This window comes from Aspergillus puulaauensis, chromosome 3 (genome assembly GCF_016861865.1).
Source record: "Aspergillus puulaauensis MK2 DNA, chromosome 3, nearly complete sequence".
NCBI lineage: Eukaryota > Fungi > Ascomycota > Eurotiomycetes > Eurotiales > Aspergillaceae > Aspergillus > Aspergillus puulaauensis.
The window spans coordinates 2771759-2796144 of NC_054859.1; the positions used below are offsets into that span (position 1 = coordinate 2771759).

The following is a 24386-nucleotide window of genomic DNA, read 5'->3' on the forward strand; positions in this document are numbered from 1 at the left end:
TTTTCTTTTAACTGTACTTTTCCATTTAGCTTGGGTCTCACTGAAGTGTTCTTCTCTCTGTCAATGATTATTCGGGAAATTTGGCTCTGTTCTGCATGGGTTTGTCCAATTGTTTCTTTTCTTACTTCGGGCATTGCTCAAGGTGTATTAAACAAATCAAAACTTTTTTTCTTGCTTACTTCGCTTTAGAATTGTCTTTTGGTCTTTTGGCGTTTGCTTGCGGACTACCACCTGGCGGCCATAGAAGCTTTGTTGCTCAAGTAGAAAATGGAACTGCTAGCTGGATGTCGAGCAAGACGCCCGCCTCCTCGGCTTTGCTCATGCCATGCCATAAAGTCTGAACCGCATGTACGCCAGTTCATTGATGGTGCCGCACGGAAAATAGATTGATTGGAATATGTAAATTGAATACTGGGGTGTTCTGGAAGTGTTTGTAGTTTGAAGAAGCTGGTGCTGCATAAACAGTAGCCAATCACGTGCTACGTAGCGCCGCCGAACAGTGACGGGAGCGTCATTTTCCCACTCCAATAATTAACCCGCAACCTCGTGAGGAGCAATTTGAACGTTTTCCGCTCTCCACAGGAGTTGTCTCCAGCTCTGTGTCTTGCGCTGGCTCTTTTTTGGTCTACACCCGGTCGCTCCCGTGCTTTATCAATTCTCCAGCTGCAATCTTCTATTCTTGAGCACAGACGAGACCGGCTTCCCCGCGATATCCCCCACCTCCCAAGTACCCCGTGCTTGCTCGACAACCAACCTCGCGGTGCCAATACCTCAAGATGCAGGCTGTACCCGAGTCGCGACAACAGACCTTTGAGGAGATCTACGGGCCACCCGAGAACTTCCTTGAGATAGAGGTAAAGCTTCATTCCCATAGCCCCTACCCCACGTGCTGCGCTTCCCCTCAAGCTTCCCCATTACCTCGCCAAACCCAAAACCGAGCTGCACCTTGCAATTCTGCTCGAAGACTCAAGATAGCTCCGAAAATAACAAGTGAAACTGTCACCCTAGGTCCGAAACCCCCAAACCCACGGCACCTCGCGGAACATGTACACTTCCTACGAAATTGTCTGCCGCACCAATATCCCCGCCTTCAAGCTAAAACACTCGGTTGTGCGCCGCCGATACTCCGACTTCGAGTATTTCCGCGACATCCTGGAACGCGAGAGCACAAGAGTCACGATTCCCCCCCTCCCGGGGAAGGTCTTCACAAACCGGTTTAGTGATGACGTGATTGAGCATCGTCGAGAGGGCCTGCAGCGATTCTTGCAGATAGTTGCGGGCCACCCGCTTTTGCAGACGGGGAGTAAAGTGCTTGCTAGTTTTATACAGGGTTAGTCAAACATCTCCCACCCTACATTACTGGTTGTTTATAGATGTATGGACTAATCTTACCGTGGTTGATATAGATCCGAATTGGGATCGCAATGCTTGGTAGTAGGTTACCAAGCTTAGCCAAAGTCTTTTGCGCTCTCTTCATCGACTGTCCAAACAGCGTTGTTTTTGTCTTCTTCTTTCTCACCTTTTTTTTTTTTTTTTTTTTTTGCCCGAATCCATATACATACCATACCATCAAGTGATTATCTCGGCATCTGGCTCTGCCTACAGGTTATGATTTTTCCGTGTCGTGTTTGTTACCGGTGTTTCTGATTCATTTTTTACATTTTATTCCATTAGCTTATACCAATGTTGGTTTCTGGAATCCAATCCGAGTCCATTGCGTCTTGTGGATATTTGCACATGAGTTGACTGAATATCATACGCTGGCACATGCCGAGCATCTTTTTGCCCCAGCTTAGAGTCCCAGTGAGTAAGACTAGAAAAGTAATCATATTCCCCAGGTCGAGTCTCGAGTTAAGGTTACGGGCGGACCAACCCCGTTGGCTGAAACGGCACGGTTGGCACGTTGCTTCCCTGGCAGCCCTGCAGCGCTAGGCTCGGCGTAAGACTTGGCTGGGTCCCTCGACGGGTATCATATCCTACTTGTTCCTGGGAAGATATGTTTTATGGGCCTAAGTGGATATCTGGGGCGATGAAGGGTCCAGGAATAGCTTGACCATATTTAGTTATTTACTAGGACCGTAACAGTAACACCATAGACCGATCGATGAGGCTGTAACGGACTGTTTCTGACTTCTGTGTAAACGCTGGTGATTACTGATCGACGGGATATCGTGGAACACGACGGCTAAGGCTGAGGACATCCCGCAAAAATGATGGTGTGGGAAGGGTTCATTCGTCCCGGGGTGAACCTTGGGACGAAGTCAAGGATGTCGAATGGGGAGGGAGCTGAATGAATCATGATCTCTGACTGTCCGACAGAAGGAAATCGCCGTCCACTCCAGGCTGGAGATCGGCATTTCAGCCCAGTGGAATTCCGTGCCGAACTCCGCAGCTTCTCTCCAGTTTCCAGTCTCGACTTTCCATCCACTGAGGAAGCATGCCGCATGGGTGCCATGCCATCCCTTCCATAATTCCATTCGCGTCCGGAAAGGCCCCCACGCATCCAAAAGAGACTTCTGCACGACAAACTCGTTGATAAAATCCAAATGGCCCCAAACCCCAATTTCTTGTTGGGATCGCCAAGAAAGCTGTCAGCGAGGAGATGGGCCTTGATGGCAGACTCAGCCACTGGGCTCAAGCGCACTTCGCAACTGTTCTGGGATTTTGTGAAGCAAGGCCAGGCCCTTCTGAGCATGGGATCGACGGTCGACTGGTAAGTCTCAGTCTCTGGCCCTATTAAATGTCCCCGGCGGCTTTTAGCTCAGGCCGGCCGTGCGGTGTGCAAGCGCGTCTCCAGCTAACATTGCTCCTGGTTTTTGCACGCTGAAGAAGACGGTTTGGTTCTTGCTCCTTCGCGCCTTCGCGACCGGACGGCTTTGACACTTTCCGGTGCTTATTTATTATCTTGGTGTTTCCGTCTCCTGGACAGGTTTATGGACCAAGTTGAGCGAAAAAAGGATCGAGCGCAAAAAGGAGATTGATTAGCCCTGCCACTTGACCGGGCAAGGCACGGTTCTCATTTCCCCCCCCCCCCACCGGATTACTACGGGCCTATAATTATATCCATCACCTTGGGCTTGAACCCACCATACCGAGTTAGGGTTAAGAGCTTGCGAGCTCAGACTGAAACTCTGAAAAATGGTCTACCCAGGTGGACCAAGCAAAGGGTGCTACACCTGTCGTGCTCGCAAAGTCAAGGTTCGTATTCGCCGCTGCACTTCGTAAGGAAGGGGCACAACTGATTGGCGAGAGGTTAGTGTGACGAGGGGAAACCCGTCTGCATGCGATGCATCAAAGGAAACCGGATATGCGGGGGATATCGCATTCTCGACGACCGGAAAACAACAAACAAACGCTCGGTACAGCGCTTGGGCACGTCAAAGGGGGTAGAAGACGTAGCCCGGCGACTCGAGGAGCTTGCTTTATCTCCTGCCAGCCTCTTGGGTCAGAACAAGGATCAAGAGCGAGCCAACCTATGCTTGTTTTACAGTCGGCTCGTACGCCTCCCACAGGCGCAGGGCCTACATGGGGGGATTCTCACAGTAACAACCCTTCCTGCCGTTCTCGCCAATTTACAGGAGCCCGTAATAGCGACATCACCACTGCCCTCCGCCTTGTCTGCGCTGCTTTTGACCTTTGTCTCGGACAAGAGCAATGATCAACACTCCGGTGCTGTGACCAGGGCGATGTCATGCTATGGTAGGGCACTAAAGCACACTCGTCGGTTGATGGAAGAATTCGATGAAAGCAGGAGAGGTGAGCTCGTCTTGACTGTTTTTGTCCTGGGAATGTACGAGGTAAGAGACCCCCCCCCCGCCTGTTTCTTGCGGGCGCCAGCCAGATACTAATCTGTTGCGCGGCAGGACTTGAACAGCAGCGAAGACCATGTCAGGACCACTTCCAATTCCCACCTTGAAGGGGCAATGGCCTTTGTCAGGTCGCAGCGCTGCAATGGCTTTGGCGAGGAAACAAGTAGAAGGATATACAGCGCACTGCTAACCCGAGCTGTACGTCAGACACCCACCCTCAAGTATCAATGCAGAGAGGCGCGGAAGAAGACGAAGAGTGAACAATAACTAACTGGTTTAAACAAAGCTCTTCACCTGTTTCGACGATATTAAAGTCACAACCCCCTTCATCTTCACCCTCAACGATCTCCAACTGCTCTACGCTGGTCTAGCAGCAGAAAGAAAGCTTGACTACCTCAATCTTTACAACGCCGCCCTCCTTATCATCCACATCCAGCTCCGCCAGATTGAAAGAGACGTCTGGCTAGCATTCCCCTCCAACGGCGCCGTCGCGGTCAGCGCAGCCGCAGGTGCCACCACACTCCTCAGGCAAATCGCCTCCGCTGAATTCCAAATGGCTAAGTGGCCAAACACTCTCTCATCGGAATCAAAATACACGACCGTCCAGCTACCACTCGACGACCCTATCGATCTCTGGGGTACATATGCACACGTTTACCCGACATTCTCAGCAGGGGATGACTGGTCACGGTACCGCATGCTTCAGCTCCTGGCTCACAGTCTGCGCCTGCGAGCTTACCGGCTTGTTCATGGCCCGTTGCACGGGTTTGGTCAGTCCGGGTTTGAGCATGTGAACAACACCCAGCTATCAAGTCTAGCTGGGTATATCGCTACAACTCATAGCAAGATTCGCGCAATAGCGAATGATATATGTGCATCCGTGCCGTACCATCTAGGATACAGGTCCAAGTCAAAACCCGGACTTTGTTATCCAAGTGATTCCTTTCCTAGCGGGAAGTACCCGCGTCTTCTATCCTCGTGCCAGATTATCTGGCCTTTATACGTGGCAGGGATTGTGGAAGGTGTGGATGCTGCGCAGAGACTCTGGATTTCCCGGCAGCTGGCTTTCGTCAATGCCGAGATGGGTATTGGAAAAGCGGCCATGTTGTCGGAGCTCGTTAGGCGAGCTGCTGTTACGGAAACCCAGAGCCTGGGCTGAATGCAATTACGGTTCACTGTTAATTCCTGCGAAGACTATAGGCGGGTATTAATGTAGATAAACTGTATTTCTCTTGCCGTTTATGGATGTGTAAATACTGCTCTTACTGTACTTGAAGTTATATCCTATGAACTGCGGTGACACTATGCTCGTCAAGGAAGGTCGTCCCAAATCAGCGGTGGTAAGTCTAGACTGGCAACGTTTGTGGATCCCTCATCCAACGGGAACGGGAATCCAGCGGGCGGTACACCTGCCAAACTCTCTCGAACCGCCGGAAGTCCTGTAGTACTCGATATTAGGTCCTCGGGCTTGCTGGGACGCCAATCGGAGGAAGGAGGCTTGGTATCCTGAGAATACTGCTTGCTTTTAGGCGCGCGATTCGTTCCGTCTTTCAGGACCGTATCTTTCGTCGTCTGCGTTGACAACGCACTGCCGCGAACAGGGCCTCCGTCGCGATATGCGTGGGGGAACTTGGTTCTGAATCTATCCCGCAGATCAGTCGCCCTTCGATGACCGAGGTTTAAATCCTTGTCTTGCTGGATAAGCGTCCATTGGAAACCGTGAACGGAATATCCTTTCAATAAAGCCTCGTCCTCTGCGGTGGTGAATGGACGCCGAGAACGACGTCTGGATTTTGCGGGGGTATTATATAGCTCTTCTAGGCCCAAAGACTCAAGTGTGGACTCGGGTCTGCTAGACGATGGTTGGGCATTTTCTGACACGGAATTGCTCCGCCGGTGGTTTTTAGGGCTATTTTGGGTCGTCTCCAACGAAGAAAAGCTAGATGACGACCCACTGTGGGTAAGTCCTGGAGGACCCGCCAAAGACGGTGGTGCCCGCTCGGCCAGGAAAGGCTGACGTCCAGGAGTTCCCTTCGAGGAAGAATCACCTTCAACTCGTGAAAGGACTTTGGCGAGAGCATCACGAATGTGCTGTATAGCTTCATCGGGAGCTGAGGCGCTGCTTTGAAGTTAGAAATATGTTAGAACTTTTGACAAAAATGGACATTAGTCTCACCGATAAGCGGATGGGCAGCAGACGCGGAATCTGAATATCACTAAATCAGCTTCAGTTCAGACCGTACTTTGACCAGTGCAAATCCATACCTATCTTTCAAGTTCGACGCGCTGCGTCGGTTAAAGCTCGATTCTTGCTGCGCTAAAACTTCCTTCCAATTACCGATGCCACATTTTATAACTCCACGCAGTAAAGCGACGGTTTCTTCGTCGCTCCATTTCCGAATGTTCTTTCGCGACCGGCCTCTTGTCCTAGGTGAAAGGGGCGCATCCGTTGACCCAGCACCTTGAGCGGGCTGTGATCCTTCCCCACGATCCCCCAAGTTCCGTTCCGGCTCTGGTTTATCGACTCTGCCGGGATCGGGAATGCTCTCGTAAGGATTGGGCTTCTCGGCGATGGGAGAATCCAAGATATCTGCAATTCTCCCCTCTCTCCTTTCACCACTTTGAACATCGGGGCCGAAATTCGTAGCCAATAGTGTTGGCTCTACATCAATATTGTCCCGCGATGGTTTGGTCAACAGCTGCGTAACTGATCCAGCCTCGATGGGTGGGAGCAAAGCAGCGTTGGGCGGAGGCTCATTCAGCCCGTTGAGGATAGCAAACGGTCCAAATGGCGGAGGTCTTTGTTCTTTCTGCGCTTGCGGGATGGGCAATTGCAGGTGCTCTCCAAATGATTCCGGCTGCGTATCAACGCGCCGTCGCTTGCGAGCTTGATGGCTGTCATCGTCAAACGAAGAATAGGGAAATCGCTCGAGGGCACGGAGGTTCACGAATGCCGGTAGTATCGGTCGTGGGGGAGCCTCTAAGAGCGATTCCGGGGCGAGGTCATTCTTCAGTCGCGTTGTGTTTGTGCCCTCTATCGCTGTGCCGCTGGGTTCATTGCGGGGAGGTAGAATCCCGGCAGGACCGCTAGCTTTCGATGCCGAATTGGAATCCCAAGTTCCGCTGGCATTTGGCTCGAGAGTCAGAGGGATTCTGAGGCTGCGAGACGACACCGGCTCACGGAGAGGAGCTATACGGAGGTGAGGTAGTTCGCGGATCAGAGATTCATCGAAACTGCGGGCGAAAGTACCGTTGGGATCCATGGTCGCAGATCCAGACCATTGGAGCACGGATAAAGGCACAGATCATGAAAAGCGACTAGCACTGTAAGGGGTTTTATTGGTTTTGAACGCAGTCATTTTGTGCTAAATGATATCCGTATAATTTTTGAGATGTCTCATGGAGGAAGGTGCGGAGTATTGGGCGACATTTCGGGGAAGGAGCAGCCAGCCATGAATAGTTATCATGTGAGCATAAATTATGCTGAATCAGCACGTATAAAAAAGCGCATAACTAACTATCGTTGTGTAACACAATGGCCCGTTCATGACGGCCTTCAAAATCAGGAAACCTGCTTTCAGCACCAGCCTGTGTACATTTACCTAAGTTCCTAGAAAAATATTCTCTACCAGAGAGGGTCACAAGCTCAACCTAATTGTCTAGGGGGGAAAAGCACCCAAAATGCCCACAATATTCCCAACCTGGCCACACTTCGTCTTCGCGATCTTCGAGCCCATCTCCCTGTACGTCCACTCCTCCGAGGATTACCTCCTTACCCCTATCCAGGATTTCGCCTCCTAAGGCAAACTAAATAGCCACTGACGGTTTGACCAAATATCAGGATCGGCGGATGGCTCTGCCCAATACTCGACCTGCAAGGCTTTGTCGCCGACCAGGTTCCATCGGCGGCCCCGAAGGAGTTGGAAATCCATGCAACATCCGTCGCCCTTGCCTACCAGCTGGCAAATGTGTATGGGCTCCTTGCCATGGTCGGTGTGGGTGTGCTCCATGCCACCACTGAGCCGAAAGTGCTGCGCAATTACCTTGTTGCCTTGGCTATAGCCGATATAGGGCATATTTACGTGACGTATCTTGCTATGGGATGGGATCTTTTCTTTGATGTTGGTGCTTGGAATGTGCTTACTTGGGGCAATGTGGGTGTTACGGGGTTTTTGTTTGTGAATAGGATTATGTATTTCCTGGGTGTGTTTGGGTATGCCAAAGGCGATTCCATTGATGGGAAGAAGGAAAAGTGGCCTTGATCCAATAAAGCGGCCTCGATTCAATTCCAGAAGTCTCATTGTCATGCACAGTGTTCATTAGTATGTAGCCTAGTCTAGTTCGCTACCAGTAACTTACAGACCCATAGTATCAAGACAGTTATAAGACATTCGTGTTTTCAACAGACCCAAAATAAAAACCATGAAACCTCAAGCATTATGCCCATGTTACAGCCAAACGACACACAGTTATCATTCCAACACATATATAAACCGAAGAAAATCGCCATGTAGTATTGCAGCCACATGTGTCATACCCATACATTCTCATCTTATATTGCCGCATATATATACTCTTTCTTCCGTATAGTGTCGGCCGTATTTCGTATTTTCACGTCAGTGGGATAACGGTTCTCAATCTAGTATATAAATTCTGAAGAACGGGCTCGCCGTACTGGCGGTATTCATTCATGTGGGGAAGAAGGAACGGTATTCCAGCAGCTTGCTGGTATTGTTGTCGGTATGCCGCGTAGTTCTGAGCCGGTTCGAGGAGGTATAAGAGTTCGGGCGGCAGCACTTGGTCAATGGTTAATGCCATATTTCCGTCGTCTGTGTAAACATATGTAGACCGCGAAACGCTGTATTTATGAAGCCCACTAAGGATTGCCGTCAGGGAATGGTAATTCCGGAGACCTAATAAGGGCTGTAAGTTGTTAGTCGGCGGAGCTGTACGCGAGTTAGGGGGTTCTTGGGATACTGGCCTGCAAACTCTCTTGGATAAAGCTTACATACTCTGGGAGGGCTCGACAGCATTCCCAAACTTCTAGACTGAGAGCCTCCCATCGAGCCGACAAGCGATTGGCTCCGTTTCTGTCAAATTCTCCCCCTTCAATTAATTGGATAAAAACTTGCTCATCAGAAGTAGTTAGAGTACGAGCAAAATCCGTGGATGAGGTTGAGCCTAGAATGTCCTCGAGAAAGGAAAAGGCAATGCTAAATGGTCGAGACCAGTTTATCTCCCCAGAATGCAGATACACCCGCTCATACCGGACTCCAAGCACGCAGAGTACCTTCATGATTGAATCCAAGCCTGCCGTAAGCCCTCCGAAGAGACGTTGGATGGGCCCAGCGATAAATTCAAATAGCGGTGATGGCGGCATTGGTAGGTCAAGTTTGAGGCCTACACCTTCCAGAGCGCTGGCCACAGCACGGTGAGCAAAAGGACTTCGACTTCGAAGATGCTTTGGAGATCTCGGTCAGCAATCAACCAAAAGTTCCAGAACCGGACTCAAGCAACTAACCTTTTCAACCTCGGCGTACCTTTCCACTTCATCAGGGAATGCGTTAAGGTGGTCCAAGATGTGTGCATAGAGAGTCGTATGCTGCTTCAAGAACCATTCAACCCGGCTGTAAGGGTAATTCAGCGCGTACCTAACCAACTCCTCGAACGGGATTCGGGCAAAGTGGAGATGACTTTCAGTATCCATGGCCTTTGCAATGGCCAGAGGGTTTCTGTCACTATCGTTGTAGCTTGGAAGCCAGGCCCATGAGATCGGAGGCGCAACAGTAGGTTTACATTGTCGTAGGGCCTCTTCCACCCGCTGATATTTCTCAAGACGTAACGCTCTCGCTCGAGGTTTTACAAGGTCAATAGTGAACGCCTCGGAGCGTTCTGTAAGCACAAACCAAGGGAGTTGCTCATCTGTAAAGATACCATAATAGACAACTCTCTTGAATGCCTCGATATCGAAACTGTAGAGGGTGGTTGTTGCCTCATCCTCCCACCATGGGAAGGACGCCAACCGAGGTCGCTCTTCGCTCGCTCGGAATAGAGATGGATAGCTCGGCTGACCGAAAATATACGATGCTGGAGTAGTCGGGTCTCCAGCGAGATGAGCGGGCAAGTGTGTCTGGAGAGGCATCCTTTGCTAAAGAGACAGCAGGCGAGTTGGTTTATGTGCTGTATAACAAGCTGATGCAGACTTCCCTACACCGGTTGCAGCCACGCGATTTCAGTACTCCAGAAACGATGATATCATTATGATAGGAAAGGAGAAGTAAAAGCAAAGAACAAAGTACGGAATGAGAAGGGGAAAGAGAAGGAGGTCACTGGTTGGGTTTAAGAGAGGGAGCCGTTACCTTTTTGTTCTGCGTATCCGTTTCTGTGCTACCGAGGCGGGACTTGAGGTTGAAATCCCGGTGCCATGCAGCTCGGAATGATACAAGACAATGCTGTCGGATGCGTTCTAGAGACGCAGAGATGTTCGAAGAGGCCTGCTTGGGCGGCACCCGAGGTATCTACTCCTCAACTGCGGGCGATGGAGGTTGAAGAAACAACTCAGCCCGGCCAATAGGGAAAAGAAAGAAAGCCAACCTGGGGGTATCTGAGAAAGAAAGGGTCATAAACCCGGAATGAAAACGGAGTCGATGAAGCGGCTTTTCTATACTCGGCAGGTGTTGAGAGAGAAAGGGGAGTCTGACGAGTGACGACAGCCAACCTTGGTGCAAAAAATGCTGAAAGCCCTCACGATTTATTGTCATTCGTCAGGCATGCTTCTCTCCTTGTCTCGCCTTCCGAATTCTATTTAATCCTCGCCAATCCTTCAGTACAATTCTTGCCACGCTAACCCAGGGTTGCAGCTAGACTGCGGCTTGTAATGGAGATGACCCTCTCCCCACTGCTCTGTGCTGTGCGTACAAAACGAATATTCGATTAATGTAGCCAGTGGCGCATTTTTTCGAAGATGATCTCGTTCCAAACTACTGGGTCCCGACTCCGAGAGCCAGGTTGCCCAGCTTAGTTTGGGCCTCGGGGTCATCTGAACGGGCACTTTGGCGGCCGTGTACTCCGTACCTGGAGCTGAAAAAGGATGCAGGTGGATATTGAACTAAGAATAAAATAGCAAAATGAGATGGCTAAGCAGTCATCGTGTTTTCAAACTCGGTATATTGGCCCACAGGAAGAAACGGTGATTGGGCAGAACGTGTCTGAAGGCCAATCAATCTTGCATCGGTCAACATAAACCGTCCCGGCGTGGCTCTGAGGTCCGTTGGTGAACCGTGAAGAGAAGTGCTTGGAATGGAAGCGCCGCCGCCGCCCACTGGACCGGGCAGGCGCCAATCGAAGAATTTCACTGATGATGAAAGAGCTCTCCACATGGATAAAAAGCAATATGAAACCCACTTCTTGCCCCCCTATCAGTCGTTGGGCTAGTCATGGATATGCGCCTTCACCCACCACCGGGATAGAGAGGCGATCTTAGGGAGAATTGACCCTCATCGCCATCCAGTAGTCCATTTGACAATGACACTGGGTGCTGAGAGCAGCAATCAATTCGGCCCAACCGTAACAGTTGCGGCCATCTGGTGCCATGGGTGGCATGGAAAAGGGGGAAGCGGTCAGGGAGGACCAGACAAAGCCCAGAGCAGTCTCCGAAGGAATCAATGGCCGAGCAGTGGCCACAGGGATTGGGAGTCAATAATCCTAGAAAATTCCATTGAATTCCGATCAACATCTCGTCGAGGCGTTTGCGGACAGTAATTGGGAGAGCATGGTGCCAGTCCTTTCAGTCCACTCTGGCGGTGTACCCAGCTATTTGTCTGAAGTTAGTCGATAGATACGGATTGGAGGCTGGCATACGGAGTGATACGTTGTACATGGCAAGTATGAATCTCTGCGGAGTGTGGACTGTAGAGGGTGTGTTTGAGGGAGGCAACACACGGATGGTGCGGTGTCGTTTCAATACCGCGTTCGTATTATTATGGACCAAGGTGGTACCTCCCGGTAGTACCTAGGGAAGAGGGACCAGAGTGTGATGGCATTACGTAGTGATACTAATGGTTGACAATGGGTCGATGAGACTCCAAAGAAGGATAGCGACGGCTGATCCATCCTGATTGAGCCACAAGGCCCAGAAGTGCCTCCAGTATGGAGGAGAAGGAACGTAGCCATCCTGGCTCAAGTGACACCCCTCGGCATGTCTAAAGTAGTCGCTCCAGGCACCCAGGGGGCCATGACTTAACAAAGTCGTTGGCGCTAGCAGCAGCCAGGGCCCCGACTAGTTTAGTGGCTCTTCACGCTTCTGTGACCTGCGAGGCTGCGACCTGCGACCAATGTCGGCGGTTCCTTGGACATCGACCTCAAGCAGTGAAGTCAATAATGCTCTGGTGGTTGGACGAGTAGATCCAGTCAAGTCTTAGCGAGTCCACACCCATGGAACGGGATGGGTCCCAGAGCGGCCTTCCCGCGAGTCTACTCTATATATCCGATATCGTCTTGTACCTGTTCCCCTCTTTTGTTGTTAGATCCGACGATCCACTCTGAGAATTCTACTCATGCATCTCGACCCTTTTTTGTTTATTCTATTATATTTCACCAACCGTGTTCGAGATGGCGGGTTGGACCACCCTGGCTTGATATGCTGGGCACCCGAGACTGAAGGCAAAAGCAAGCCACTGGTGAGGGAGGTCTGCTGGCAGCCGCAGGTGAAAGCAAACTCGGACGGAGGCAAGCATTACCTGACGGAAGGAGATCGACCGGTCAGGTGCAGTCCTTACCTTACATTCGCGGACGTAACTGCGAGGTTCGTTCCACCTTGGCGTCGGTTGCTGTATGGATCCGAGGATCGTGGCATCCAAGTCGTCAAAATACCACGCCTGGCAACCCCCAGCTGCTCTAAATTGCCTCAGCAATGGCTGAGGTGGCGGGAAGCAGTTCAAAGCTGCAATCGGGGAGACCGTTCCCACATTTTCCCTCACAGCATGTGGTCTGAGGTGGGTACCGGGGTGGTTGACCTTCGAAAGGAAAAATCTGGAGAATGCATGCTTGAGTGACGAAAGACATGGCTGAATAAAATGCAGAGTCTTTTGTAGAGTAATTTCAAGGATCCAGCCCTCTTGGCTATGGTTGTGTGGAGACACTGCTGCAGGCTGCAGCATGAAGCCATAAGCATTGAGAGAATACGACTGCAGTTGTATTCACATATCACGTTGACCCAAATTCGACCAAACGCATACCGAAAGTAAGATCAAATAAATGTCCTAGAAGGGTTGGACACATGGACTGCTGCGAATTGCTCGGACCTCCTGGTGGGAAGCACCACCAGATTCACCACGCGCCGATCGCGTGTATTGAATGGGCAGACATAGTAGACACAGCAGTAGGCTCGGCCAGTGTGCGATCCTGCACTCACCGCGGCCGTTACACAACCTCGAAGCCGTTTGAACCTTTTCTGGTCATTGCTTCAGTTTCCTCACTTTGCTGTGTTAATCACAAAGGCTGGTTGAGTGCAGAGCCCAGGCCGTCGTCCATGGCAGCATGACAGCAGGAGCAGGTGGATACCAGGCATGCACGTACTCTGCACATTCACCGTACCTCCGCCCTCTCTTGCTGCGGGATCAACGGCTGGGCCGTAAAACCAGTGCTTTTGTGGCTTACTTGCTTGATCGGTTGCAAAAGCAAGACAGGAATACTTAGGTACCGACATCTCGTTCGTAGTAATTGTCACTGCTCCAGTTTTGCTCGTGGGAACTGTGTCCAAGCGGTTTTATCTGAACATTCTCGAAGCCTTCCAGAACAATCACCCCAACCCAGCCATATCCATTAGCATCTTGTCCTGGAAAAAAGCAAGAAGAATAATCTACAGAGTAGTCGAGACATGACGACAACGGGTCAAAGACTCTCCACTCTGCTTCCAATCTGAGCCTGAAGCACCAGACTGTGGTGATTTGAGTTTGCTAATACCCTCCCTGCACATGATAGTCCATGCGAAGTGCGAACACTCATCGCCTGCCACCTCAGATCGCACACATCACTCCTGAACGGCTCCTATCTTACTTACATAGGCAAGTCGACCCTGAGATGACCTCAATCGGATGTGTCGACTAACTCCCCGCGTTCTCTTGCTTAATTAGACTTCATCTCCCGTCACCGTGCCGTCCCTGACCGAATCTCTTCAGCCGGTTTACGCCCCAGTGGAAGATGATGATCAACAATGCAACATCAAGCGTCCAAAATATAGAACGCAATATCCCTGTTCTCGGGGCGAAATGAGGCCTTGTCCCGCTGCCCTTGACCGTTGATCCAGCCCTGCGCTGGGGCGGCGGGTGGGTTTTATACCTGTCAGAAAAGACGCCCCCCAGTGCTCATTGCCAGCCACTCAGGTACCCGAAGCAGAACGAGATAAAGATGACTCGTCAAGTTCCCGTTCAATCTCTTTCATGCTCGAGTCCCATGTTGATCGAACTATCTGCATCCGCGGGTTGATTGACTGCGATCTCATTTTCTCGTTAGTCGTTGCGCTTCAAATAACGCACGCTCAGTCCTCGCTTCAAGCCTTCAACTCAATCTTATGCGCCAGGACGGATCCCTCATATAACAAAAGAGGCTACAATACGCCGATGTTCTGGCCTCGTCATCGCCCTACCGAATTTGTTGCGATGAACATGAATCTGGTTGTGCATACCCCGCGTGGGATGGGTGGCCCAGCCATGCTTCCGACGTGTTGCTCTCCTACTTGTAGAACGAGGCATTGATATCCGTGCTAGCCACGGTCTCGGGAAATTGTTCGTGCGCAAGCTCTTCTACCCAAAATGCCAAATCGGCAGGATGTTATTTCCGGGCGCCTACCCAAGAAATGGATATTGAAGACGTGGAAAGTTGGCAACATTCTACTGCAGAGTCCACGCAATACTTCAATTTACAGGGAACGAACAGTACCTACGTACTTCCCGACATCCCATCCTGCAACCATAGCGCCGAGCCATGGTTTCTCCGTTAGTGAAAACATGCGAGACTGCAAACTGTGCCGTACTTTGCTAGGACGGGAAGAATCGGACTCGTGCGTATTGAGAGAATTAAAATTTGCTGGGGCTTGCAAGGACACCCTTGCAGTTGTTGCAGTTGACAAAAACAACGCATTGCGCCTCATGTAGGCGAGGGTCGGTTGCAAAATATCTCCGGATCCAAGCACGACAGCTCAAATGACCTGTTCGTCGAAACTCAGGGCAGTCAAAGGAGACAAGCGAACCATGGGCGTGGGTGAACTTGAGGTCTACGGAATCAGTCAAGAGTGGTTGTCTACCTCTGACGAGAGCGTAAAAACTATGGATTTGGTATACTTCATAGGTATCATCAAAAAGGACAAAAGGTAGCGAAGAGACTCCTTGGTTTTGGTTTGCGCTCTAGGAACTCTGGACGCCTACAAAGAGAAATCAAGAAAGTGTTGACAACTTTTTGTTCATTCGTGATATCAGGCGTCATACAGTCCACAAAGACAAGCAAGTGTCTTCCGCGGAGTTTGTTTTTTCTTACATTATATGTGCCTTCTACTACTTGCCCGTAGCCTCGATCACTTACCGGACCACATTTACTGGGCAATGGCGTAGGCGCGGCGGCGGTCACGCTCCTCAGCAATGGAGAGCTGTACGTTTAATTAGTAAACATTCCTCAGATATTGATGGCTTGTTGACGTGTAACATACCTTGACACCCTTGCCCTTGGGGAGGGAGATCCAGGGCTTGTCCTGGCCAATGACGAAGACGTTGCTCTCACGAGTAGCGAAAGTGTTGTCAATGGCATCCTTGATGTGGACAACGTTGAAACCACCATCGTGACGCTCACGGTGGGTGACAACACCGACACGACCCATGTTACGACCACCAGTGGCCATGACAACAACACCGGTATCGAAGCGGACGAAATCGCTGATCTTGCCAGTGTTGATGTCAACCTTCACGGAGTCGTTGACCTTGATGGCAGGGTCGGGGTAGCGGATACTATAATATAAAATCCCAATTAGCACACTTGTGTCCTCGTGGTCTAGATCCTTACTATCTCCCAGCAAGGATGCTTTGTATTCGGGGAAAGTTCGTTCGTCCTCCGCCGATCAACCAAAGCTTGGTCCAACGACTGAATGACGCGGAACTTTTCGAGAGTATTCACTCACGTTCTCGCATCGTGCGTAACCAAGAATGGGATCCCGCCCTTGCCGAGCTGCACCTTCTTGACCTTGCAGAGCTTGAACTCAGCCTCCTCAGCCTGGATGCGGTGGACGGTGAAGCGACCCTTGGTGTCGTAGATGAGACGGAAGTTCTCGCCGGTCTTCTCGATACCGATGACGTCCATGAAACCGGCAGGGTAGGTAGGGTCAGTGCGGACCTTGCCGTCGACCTGGATGAGACGCTGCATCATGATCGCCTTGGTCTCACGGCCGTTAAGAGCGTACTTCAGACTATAAAAGAGGATTCCAGTCAGTTTTCTGTTCCCATTCGACTAATTTCCAGCTGCGATGGATTTTTTTTTTCGGGTTCGTACCGGTTGCGGATGAAGACGATCAGAGGCAGGCAGTCCCTGAGCTTGTGAGGACCAGGGGAGGCCTTGGGAGCATAGACTCCGGACATTTTGTCCAGGAGCCAGTGCGAGGGCGCACTCAAGCGCTTTTGGTGCTTCTTACTATAGAACGCATCGGATTAGCATCAAGTTCTCATCGCCAATGGCTCAATCACCAGTCGAAGAAAAAAATGGTTCAACAACGACGTGACAAGGCACGAAATAACATGGATCAGTGCAAAACTTACGGTCCGCGAGGCATCTTGACTGCTTTGTCGACTTGAACACGGTAAGTTGTCGGAAGTGTCGCGAGGAAAAAGAAGCAGTGAGAGCAAGGACTCAAATCTTTGATAACTGGTCCACTCACGAATTTCGCTTAGCGGGCTGGTGGTTGTGGGATTTGCCCTAACGCTAGACCCAAACTAACCCCATTGATGACTTACTTAAACCGGTTAGCTTAGGTTAGTTAATTACTAGTATTACATAATCATAATATTGAGAGGGTCGCAATAATGCAAAATGAGATGATATCTAACGCTTTCTAAATGACTATGTACTTTTGGGTTTTCTAGATGTATCCCTTGATAACTGCGACTTCAGCGTTCAGGATCGAAGACCCAGCAGCGCCGATGACGGTGTTGTGCGAGAGAGCCGCGAATCTAATATCGAAATGACCACCTTGGTTACCTTCACGCACACGACCCACGCTCACGGTGTAGCCCTTGTTAATATCTCGGTCTAGTCTTGGCTGCGGTCTGTCGGGCTCGTCGAACACCTTAATTGCCTCAGCTGGGGCAGAGGGGCATCCAAGCTTTTGAGCCTCGGATTGGTATTCTCTCATGGCTTGCACCACTTGCTCGACGCTGGGTGGATGGTCGCGGTTCTTAAATCGCAGAGAAACGAATGCCATATGGCCATCAGTGACGCCAACCCTAGTGCAAGTAGCTCCAATTCTAAGGCCCTGTTGCTCATCGAAAGCAGTGGCATCCGCGTTCAAAGAACCAAGGATCTTCTGAGCCTCGTTCTCCAGCTTATCTTCCTCACCGCTAATGAAAGGGATAACGTTGTCCAAGATGTCCATGCTGGAAACGCCCGGATAGCCAGCTCCGGACAGAGCCTGTTCAGTGAACACCTCCACTTCCTCAACGGGCCCAAATTTGGCCTGAAGAGCAGCAAACGGGATGACAATTCCGATAACAGCGCAGTTGGAATTGCAGACCAAAAAGCCCTTGTTCAGACCGAATTGTTTTCGCTGGTGAGGAATGAGGTCGAGGTGGGCAGGGTTTACCGTAGGAACCACGAGCGGGACCTGGGGGTGCTTCCGGTAGTTTTTCGCATTCGAGAAGACGGGAATTTCAGCCTTGATGAATTCCATCTCTAGATTATATCGGGATCTTTTGTTAGCATTCGTTGCGACTATTGGATCCTGAGACGCAACCTACCGAGGTCACCGGCAATATCACTGTTGAGACCAGAAAACACGAGGTCGCAGTCACTGAATTGGTCGGCCTTGCAATTGCGCAGAACCAGATTGCTCAGCTTCTCAGACATTGCCGCGCTCTGCTTCCATCGCACTGCGTCCTTGTATTTCTTCCCCGCAGATCGCTCCGAAGCACCAACGGCATGAAGCTCTAATAATGGGTGGTCCGCAAGTAGTAGAATGAACCTCTGGCCTACCGAGCCGGTGGCACCAAGAACACCTATTCATCATGAGCTCTAGGAACGGCGATATAGATTTGCGAATGCGTCCATACCGCACTTCTTCTTGGGAAACGATGTCATTTTGATCGCGATTTTGGTGACTCAGAGATTCGGAATACACTAATGAGGCAATCGGTCAATATCCTTGATGGTTACAATTGTAATATCTGCTGCAGCGAAGACTATGCCCATGGGTATATGGTGATAGAGCGCCGAACAGCAAACCGCTTCGCAGAAAGCAAGCCCCGCAATGCACCATTTCTGCCAATGCTTAAACCCAGAGAGAATGGTGGTTTACATGGTAACCCAAAATAGTGGTGGACAATACATAAACTGGGAGATCGCAGAACTTACCAACAAAGATGTGAATTGAAGCTTTGGAGAGAAACGATTGTGGCAATTGAAGATTGACCGAGGGCGATATCGCTCTGGAGGGGTGTCATCCGCCCCGCGGTGAGTCAGCCGTTCTCAGGGCCCCAGACACTCTTATTGGACAAATATGTCCCACTATGATTAATCGGGCCGGAGTTTTCGTACTTCGCCGGAAGCATACACACAACTTAACGGAAAGGATAGAACGTAACTCTTTCTTTCCTATACCCCTATATACAGCATATATCGACAGTCATATCTATTTACTGGTCTCGAGGATCAAAAATCTTTCCAGGATTCAACAACCAGTGGGGGTCGAAAGCCTTTTTGATGCTGCGCATAACCCCGATCGTATTAGGCCCGAGTTCCTTCTTAAGAGATGACTTTTTGCCTAAGCCGACACCATGTTCACCCTGTCAAAATGTCAGTTTTCTCTCGTACTCTATGAGAAGGGTGTGGTTTAATTACCGTGCAAGATCCTTCCATGTCTAATGCGCGATCGACCATGTCGTACACCACCTTCTCGACGCGCTCTCTCTCGTCGGCATTTTTGGGGTCGTACATGATACTCGAGTGGAAGTTCCCATCGCCAATGTGACCGAGTATACTGGCGAATATACCTAGGTCATCGAGCTCCTTCTTGGATATTTCTATCTGCTGTTAGGAGGTTCCGAGAGCCAATTTGTGATCAACATACCAATGATATCTGGAAGCCTTGAGATTGGGACAGCGACATCAGTAGACCATACTTCAGAGCCCTCTTGTCTCAGAGCCATCATACTCCAAAGAGACTGTTTCCTTGCTGACCATAAGTCATGTGCTTCTTTTTCGTTTTTTGCGAATTCAAAAGCTTCCGCATTATTGCCCTTAGCTAGGTTTTTCGTCAAATTGATGCTGTCAGCAACACCTGCTTGTGTTCCAGAAAACTTGAAGAAAAGAGTAGGTAACGTCTTCCACGCTCTTCCTGTCCCGCCGGCCTTGTTGATCACATCCATTTGAACGTCGTCTAGAATCTCCATACACTGGACAGGAACTCCTTTCCTTATGAGCTGCATAGCAGTAGATGCAGCATCACGAATTGAGGGGAAGGAAACAACGCCAACTCGGGTCTCTTCCGGGATTGGGGCCAGCCTGAGTGTAGCTTCGGTAACAATACCAAGTGTTCCTTCGGAACCTACAATTAAGCCCGTCAGGTTGTATCCAGCTGATGTTTTGCGAGGACGTCTCCGAGTCTTCATAACACTGCCATCTGCTAGAACGACTGTGAGGTTTATTACCCAGTCCTTCATGGTGCCATAGCGCACAGCGTTTGTCCCACTGCAGTTTGTTCCGATCATACCCCCTATCATAGCAGATGGGCCTGGATCGACGGGAAAGAAGAGACCAGTCTCTTTGATACTGTCATTGAGATCCATCCACTGAACGGAGGGCTGAACCACAACATCCATGTCTGCTTCATGTAGGTCCACTATCTTGTTCATGAGCGCGAAATCAATCGTTAAGCCGCCGTAAGGAGCGGAGAAGTTTGCTTCAAGACTAGATCCACCAGAGTATGGAACCATTGGCATCTTGTATTTGTTGCAGACCTTCGCGATCTCCGAGACATCTTCTGTGTTCGTAGGGTAGGCAATCGCTACTGGTAGGCGATCCGCATTGACACTCGACCACTCTGAGAACCCATGTCGTTGTAGGTCATCCTCATCTGTGCTTATCGTGTCCTCTCCCAATTTAGCTTGGAGCTCAGCAATTGCCTAGTCAATAAAAGCAATTATTAGCGACACTTATGGCAGAACACACAGGGAATCAATTAGTTTTCACCTTTTCAAAGTCTTTCGTAGATCCATATTCCGGAACACCAGTGTCTTTGGCTTGCGACGATTGAACCGAACTGGCAACCCCATAACCTGCCCCAGCCGCAATTGTAGAGATAAGGAATGTCCGGCGTGTAGACGAGGAATTAGACGAGCTTCCGGTAGATGAGCCTGAGTTCGAAGTGTCGCTCTTCTTCTCACCTCGACCACCGCTAGAATTAGAACTATTCGGCCGAATGATGGCTCTGGGGAATAGGAGGGATTGGGAGCATGGGCGGCGAGGGATGATGCGGGGACTTGCGGGGAAACCCCGAGGCACGGCGGAGAGTCTCATGGCTTTCAACAAAAGACGAAGTGGAAGAATGGGTGGGAAATCGAAAGAGTCTCTATGAGGGAACCTGCCGCTCAAATGGTCGCACCGTCATGCTTTTCAATTCTATTTGGCGGCTTTGGTGATATCGTCAGCAAGGAGAAATCCATCGGCAAACAGCAAGCGACCACGGAATTTCGCCGAGTGGAGGAAAATGAACAAGACGAATGATATTGGGGCAGAATGGCGACAACGCCCACCTTGCCTCGGTCGGGTCCAGGCGTCCCCCCACGCTAAAGCTGATCAACGACAGGGTGTCTTGCAAGCAGCGATGTCTGTCCCTTAGTCGGGCTGAACTCCGACAAGTGCGGAACTTGGGTGTCTCTCCCCAAGGGCACAAGCCACAAGGTAAGGATTAGAGAGACCAGACAATATTTTATTTTATTTTATTTTACCGATGACCGGTGGTTACAGGTTTCCGAAAATAAGATGGATGTGACTTTGAGCCTATAACCCTATATTTGATTATTATTGCTATGCTATGCAATTCTAATACAAGAGATACAGTATATTCCCGAAGAGAAGTTCTACAAATTTAAAGTTCCACAAGCAAGGACTAAATAAACTAAAAGATGCATACCAGTAGTGATAAACTAGGAAGTAAGACCTTTTGAATGATGCTGAAAAATGCCCATACAAGGTTGACGAGCCATTCGTTGTCTGAGAGTCGAACCGAGTCGACGCTCTCACGCCCGTTGAGGGGGCAACCAGCGGAAGACTTCGCTTTCATCAACAGACCATCTTTGCTGCTTCAGACAACGACTCGACGACGACATTAGAATTATAGAAGTATAATCCCACGCCACAAACGGCTTCAAGTGGGATAGGTCGATATGGTGATGATGTCCGACAAATTATCCCGGGAAGTGGAACGCTTGGTAAATGCGCCGTATGCGCCCTCGCTCCAGGTGAACCCCAACCCCCTAAATAAATTAGTAAGATGTATTAGCTGATAGATTGCGCATCTAGGATCTATATATTCTGACACGGCAATTACCATTGACCGTGGTATGCTCTTGGGTGTCGCAAAAGCCTTGCCAGGTTGTGCCTCTGGTCGATGTCCTTGTTGAGGGCCTCACGCGGTCCCGCTTCGCTTTGCCCTTGCTCACTTATTTTGGTAAGTTGATATAGAGAGGCTAAGTGCCGCCGGATGCATATGGATTAACATGAAAGATAAAATAGCGCTGGCGCAAGAATTTCGAGATACTCTACTCCAACGATATCCGTACCATCTCGATCAGTTCCTTCAACAATCCACTGAAGGTAGTGAGGCTGAGGTAAGTGAATATCCAATAATACCTCTAGCAAGTTTATGTCTAGAAATTACTTTGGGGGGTATGGTACTATGAGCACAACTGACACCACGAAGCAGTGCCTGCCAGCATGCGTTTCACTCCTCTCGTTTCCTTTGCCTTGCGGCATAATTCCGCCTGCAAGTCTTGCACCTTTGGTTATGCAGATGATTGAGAGGATGAGAGTAAATCCATGCGCGGATACCGTTCGACCACTGTATTTGGTTTCGAGCTGCCTTCAAGCATCAGGTGTCCTATTTGAGCTTCCTCTGGATGTAATGACATGTTTCCAGACAGAGCTCACAAAGACACTCCGCAACCTGGAAGACCACATGGGCAACCTCTTGTGCCTAGCTACTTTTGCAAGGTTAGGGTCCTGCAAGAGCTGGAACGCTGAAACAGAGAACGCTGCAGATACCCCGACATGGCTGCAGAATATCAGGCATTTCTTTGGCCCTAAGCGAGGCCTGAAAACATTGGACCTTGTTGTTCTACGGGTCATACTTGCTTGCTCTTCTAACTATGGTAACCTGACGGTGCAACAGTCCGCAGAAAGCATTCGTTTTGCGATCAGCATATGTGATGGTGTTGATAAAGCACAACGAGAGTGCTGGATCGAAGGGAACTCCATCAAGCTCGCTAAACTTCTCGAAAAAGTCACCCGCGATGGTATTGACCATAGCGTTCAGATCCTGGTACTGTCAAAGCCTATCATTTACCACGAAATTGCTAATATTTACTGACTTCTGCAGGGTGTATCCTTCCTCACCTCCCTTGTACCTGCTGCATCACTGCCGCATGAGCTGAAGAGAGTTTCATTGGAATCGATCTTGTCAAACAACGCGCTGGCTATTATGGAGGCTCTCCCAACACACATTATAACACGCCTAGTGGGAGCGTGGACTGTATGCGTAAGATCTTAGTGGGCAAATCTAGATACTAACTATCTTTAGACTTCCTCGGACGAATATGGGCTGGAAATTGTGTTACATTATATCACTTCTACGTTGTCAGCTAGGGCGACCGACATTATAGACTTGACGAAATTGCGGATATCAAAACTCGCACTCGATGGTTTGCGATCTTCTGACGTGCAACTTGCAGATACCGTGTCTGAAAAGTATGGGCCTACTATCTATAACCTAATGGAAAGTTTCCCAAGAACGCCTGCAGGATTGGACTGCAATGGGAATATTGTGTGCCCCGCATCAGTCTCGAGCCTGGAAAATGATCTATTGTCGGATCTTATTTTGTTTTGGTTTGAGGCAACGATGCTACGCAACGCACAGGCGCAGTCGCTTTCACCTGGATCCGCGGGGCTAATAAGCTTCGTGACTAGGAGCAAGTTGTTGCTGCCAGAAACTAAATGCACATTGTCACAGGTTAAACCCCTAGAATTCCGAACTACAATGCCGTCTCTGAAAACTGAGGGAACCGCAACTGTTTCGAGGAATGATTGGAGAACTGGTATGAGAGACATGATGGCGGCAAACACTCAAATGGCAAACGACAGTATCACAAGAAAAATCGAAGATATCTGCTACGACCTCGAGCAACGCTGTGGAAATATTGAGGCTCCTCTCAGAGCCGCCGAGGGAGAGCGCGACAAGTATTGCTTAGAAGCAGAGCAACTAAAGGAGCAGAATCATGATCTCGAATATCGGCTGCAGCAGGCGTCAGGCACAATCGCCGAACTTCGAGTGGAAATGTCTCGCCTGGAAGAACACGCGAATTCGGCCTCGCACCGTGGTGACGAGCTGTCTGCGTGTTTGGCCCAGGCCCAAAATGACCTTGAAGAGTTACAACGTACCTCACAGGATACTATTTCCAGTGAGCGAGAGTTATCCAGGACCAGAGAGCTTGGTATCATTGCGTCCTTAACCGAAAAAGACGAGCGTCTGGACGAACTCCAAGAAGAGACCAAGTGTCAAACTGAAATAAATGAAGATCTAAGGACAAAATTGGCGTCGGCTTCAAAGGACAATGCCTCTTTTCTTGAGGAGATTGCCGCAGTAAAATCCGAGGCTTCAATTTTACAAACATATTTGGAACAAAACAAGGCGTCTCTTGCGCAAAAGGACACGGCAATTGAACGGCTGATGAACGAAAAGGAGAGCGCAGATAACTCGGCGAAAGAACTAGAAAAGAAGGTCAGTGTTTGCTCTATGCGCTCTTATCTCCTTTTCTTTAAGAGTGAGGATCCTAAGAGTATAATAGCTCCACGAACAGGCTTCCGAAACCGAGAACCTGAAAGCCACCCTCCACGACACTACTGAAAAGCTCAGAACAGAGCTGGAGGAGTTCCGAAGAAACTCCGAGATCCAGAGCTCAAGAATGGCCGAGGAGGTAAGTCTCTTCAAATGACCCAGTCCAGAATTCCCATTATTGATAATCGTAGGCTGCGGAGCAAAAGTCGGAGTTCATATTTTTACAACACGCAATGCAGGAGGTAAAATCAGGAGCCACAAGGGAATTACAAGCA

At 49.9% G+C, this 24386-nt stretch overlaps 9 protein-coding genes across 9 annotated transcripts; 4 read left to right on the forward strand and 5 right to left on the reverse strand.

Moving 5' to 3' along the window:
* Nucleotides 1-776: 776 nt before the first annotated feature.
* Nucleotides 777-1435, forward strand: SNX3 (sorting nexin-3; the record flags this gene model as incomplete). Its single annotated transcript, XM_041702258.1, has 3 exons — nt 777-854; nt 1009-1330; nt 1407-1435. 3 exons carry the CDS (start codon nt 777-779, stop codon nt 1433-1435), a joined length of 429 nt encoding a protein of 142 aa, XP_041555062.1.
* A 1703-nt stretch (nt 1436-3138) lies between these two features.
* On the forward strand, nt 3139-4968 carry APUU_31094S (Zn(II)2Cys6 transcription factor domain-containing protein; the record flags this gene model as incomplete). The annotated part of the gene is made up of 4 exons (XM_041702259.1): nt 3139-3198; nt 3258-3797; nt 3864-4007; nt 4096-4968. 4 exons carry the CDS (start codon nt 3139-3141, stop codon nt 4966-4968), a joined length of 1617 nt encoding a protein of 538 aa, XP_041555063.1.
* Nucleotides 4969-5120: 152 nt separating this feature from the next.
* On the reverse strand, nt 5121-7072 carry APUU_31095A (telomere repeat binding factor family protein; the record flags this gene model as incomplete). The annotated part of the gene is made up of 3 exons (XM_041702260.1): nt 5121-5928; nt 5986-6015; nt 6075-7072. The coding sequence occupies 3 exons, from the start codon at nt 7070-7072 to the stop codon at nt 5121-5123; spliced, it is 1836 nt and encodes a 611-aa protein (XP_041555064.1).
* A 418-nt stretch (nt 7073-7490) lies between these two features.
* APUU_31096S (uncharacterized protein) lies at nt 7491-8071 on the forward strand (the record flags this gene model as incomplete). Its single annotated transcript, XM_041702261.1, has 2 exons — nt 7491-7552; nt 7651-8071. The coding sequence occupies 2 exons, from the start codon at nt 7491-7493 to the stop codon at nt 8069-8071; spliced, it is 483 nt and encodes a 160-aa protein (XP_041555065.1).
* Nucleotides 8072-8420: 349 nt separating this feature from the next.
* APUU_31097A (uncharacterized protein) lies at nt 8421-9951 on the reverse strand (the record flags this gene model as incomplete). Its single annotated transcript, XM_041702264.1, has 3 exons — nt 8421-8732; nt 8818-9270; nt 9331-9951. 3 exons carry the CDS (start codon nt 9949-9951, stop codon nt 8421-8423), a joined length of 1386 nt encoding a protein of 461 aa, XP_041555066.1.
* Nucleotides 9952-15396: 5445 nt separating this feature from the next.
* RPS4 (40S ribosomal protein eS4) lies at nt 15397-16620 on the reverse strand (the record flags this gene model as incomplete). The annotated part of the gene is made up of 5 exons (XM_041702265.1): nt 15397-15450; nt 15511-15805; nt 15976-16260; nt 16344-16481; nt 16607-16620. The coding sequence occupies 5 exons, from the start codon at nt 16618-16620 to the stop codon at nt 15397-15399; spliced, it is 786 nt and encodes a 261-aa protein (XP_041555067.1).
* Nucleotides 16621-16926: 306 nt separating this feature from the next.
* On the reverse strand, nt 16927-18140 carry APUU_31099A (aspartate-semialdehyde dehydrogenase family protein; the record flags this gene model as incomplete). Its single annotated transcript, XM_041702266.1, has 3 exons — nt 16927-17735; nt 17801-18058; nt 18113-18140. The coding sequence occupies 3 exons, from the start codon at nt 18138-18140 to the stop codon at nt 16927-16929; spliced, it is 1095 nt and encodes a 364-aa protein (XP_041555068.1).
* Nucleotides 18141-18694: 554 nt separating this feature from the next.
* APUU_31100A (uncharacterized protein) lies at nt 18695-20576 on the reverse strand (the record flags this gene model as incomplete). The annotated part of the gene is made up of 4 exons (XM_041702267.1): nt 18695-18844; nt 18900-19081; nt 19129-20182; nt 20250-20576. The coding sequence occupies 4 exons, from the start codon at nt 20574-20576 to the stop codon at nt 18695-18697; spliced, it is 1713 nt and encodes a 570-aa protein (XP_041555069.1).
* An 869-nt stretch (nt 20577-21445) lies between these two features.
* Nucleotides 21446-24268, forward strand: APUU_31101S (uncharacterized protein; the record flags this gene model as incomplete). The annotated part of the gene is made up of 7 exons (XM_041702268.1): nt 21446-21520; nt 21582-21729; nt 21795-21889; nt 21985-22599; nt 22657-22809; nt 22858-24054; nt 24122-24268. The coding sequence occupies 7 exons, from the start codon at nt 21446-21448 to the stop codon at nt 24266-24268; spliced, it is 2430 nt and encodes an 809-aa protein (XP_041555070.1).
* Between the last annotated feature and the right edge of the window lie 118 nt (nt 24269-24386).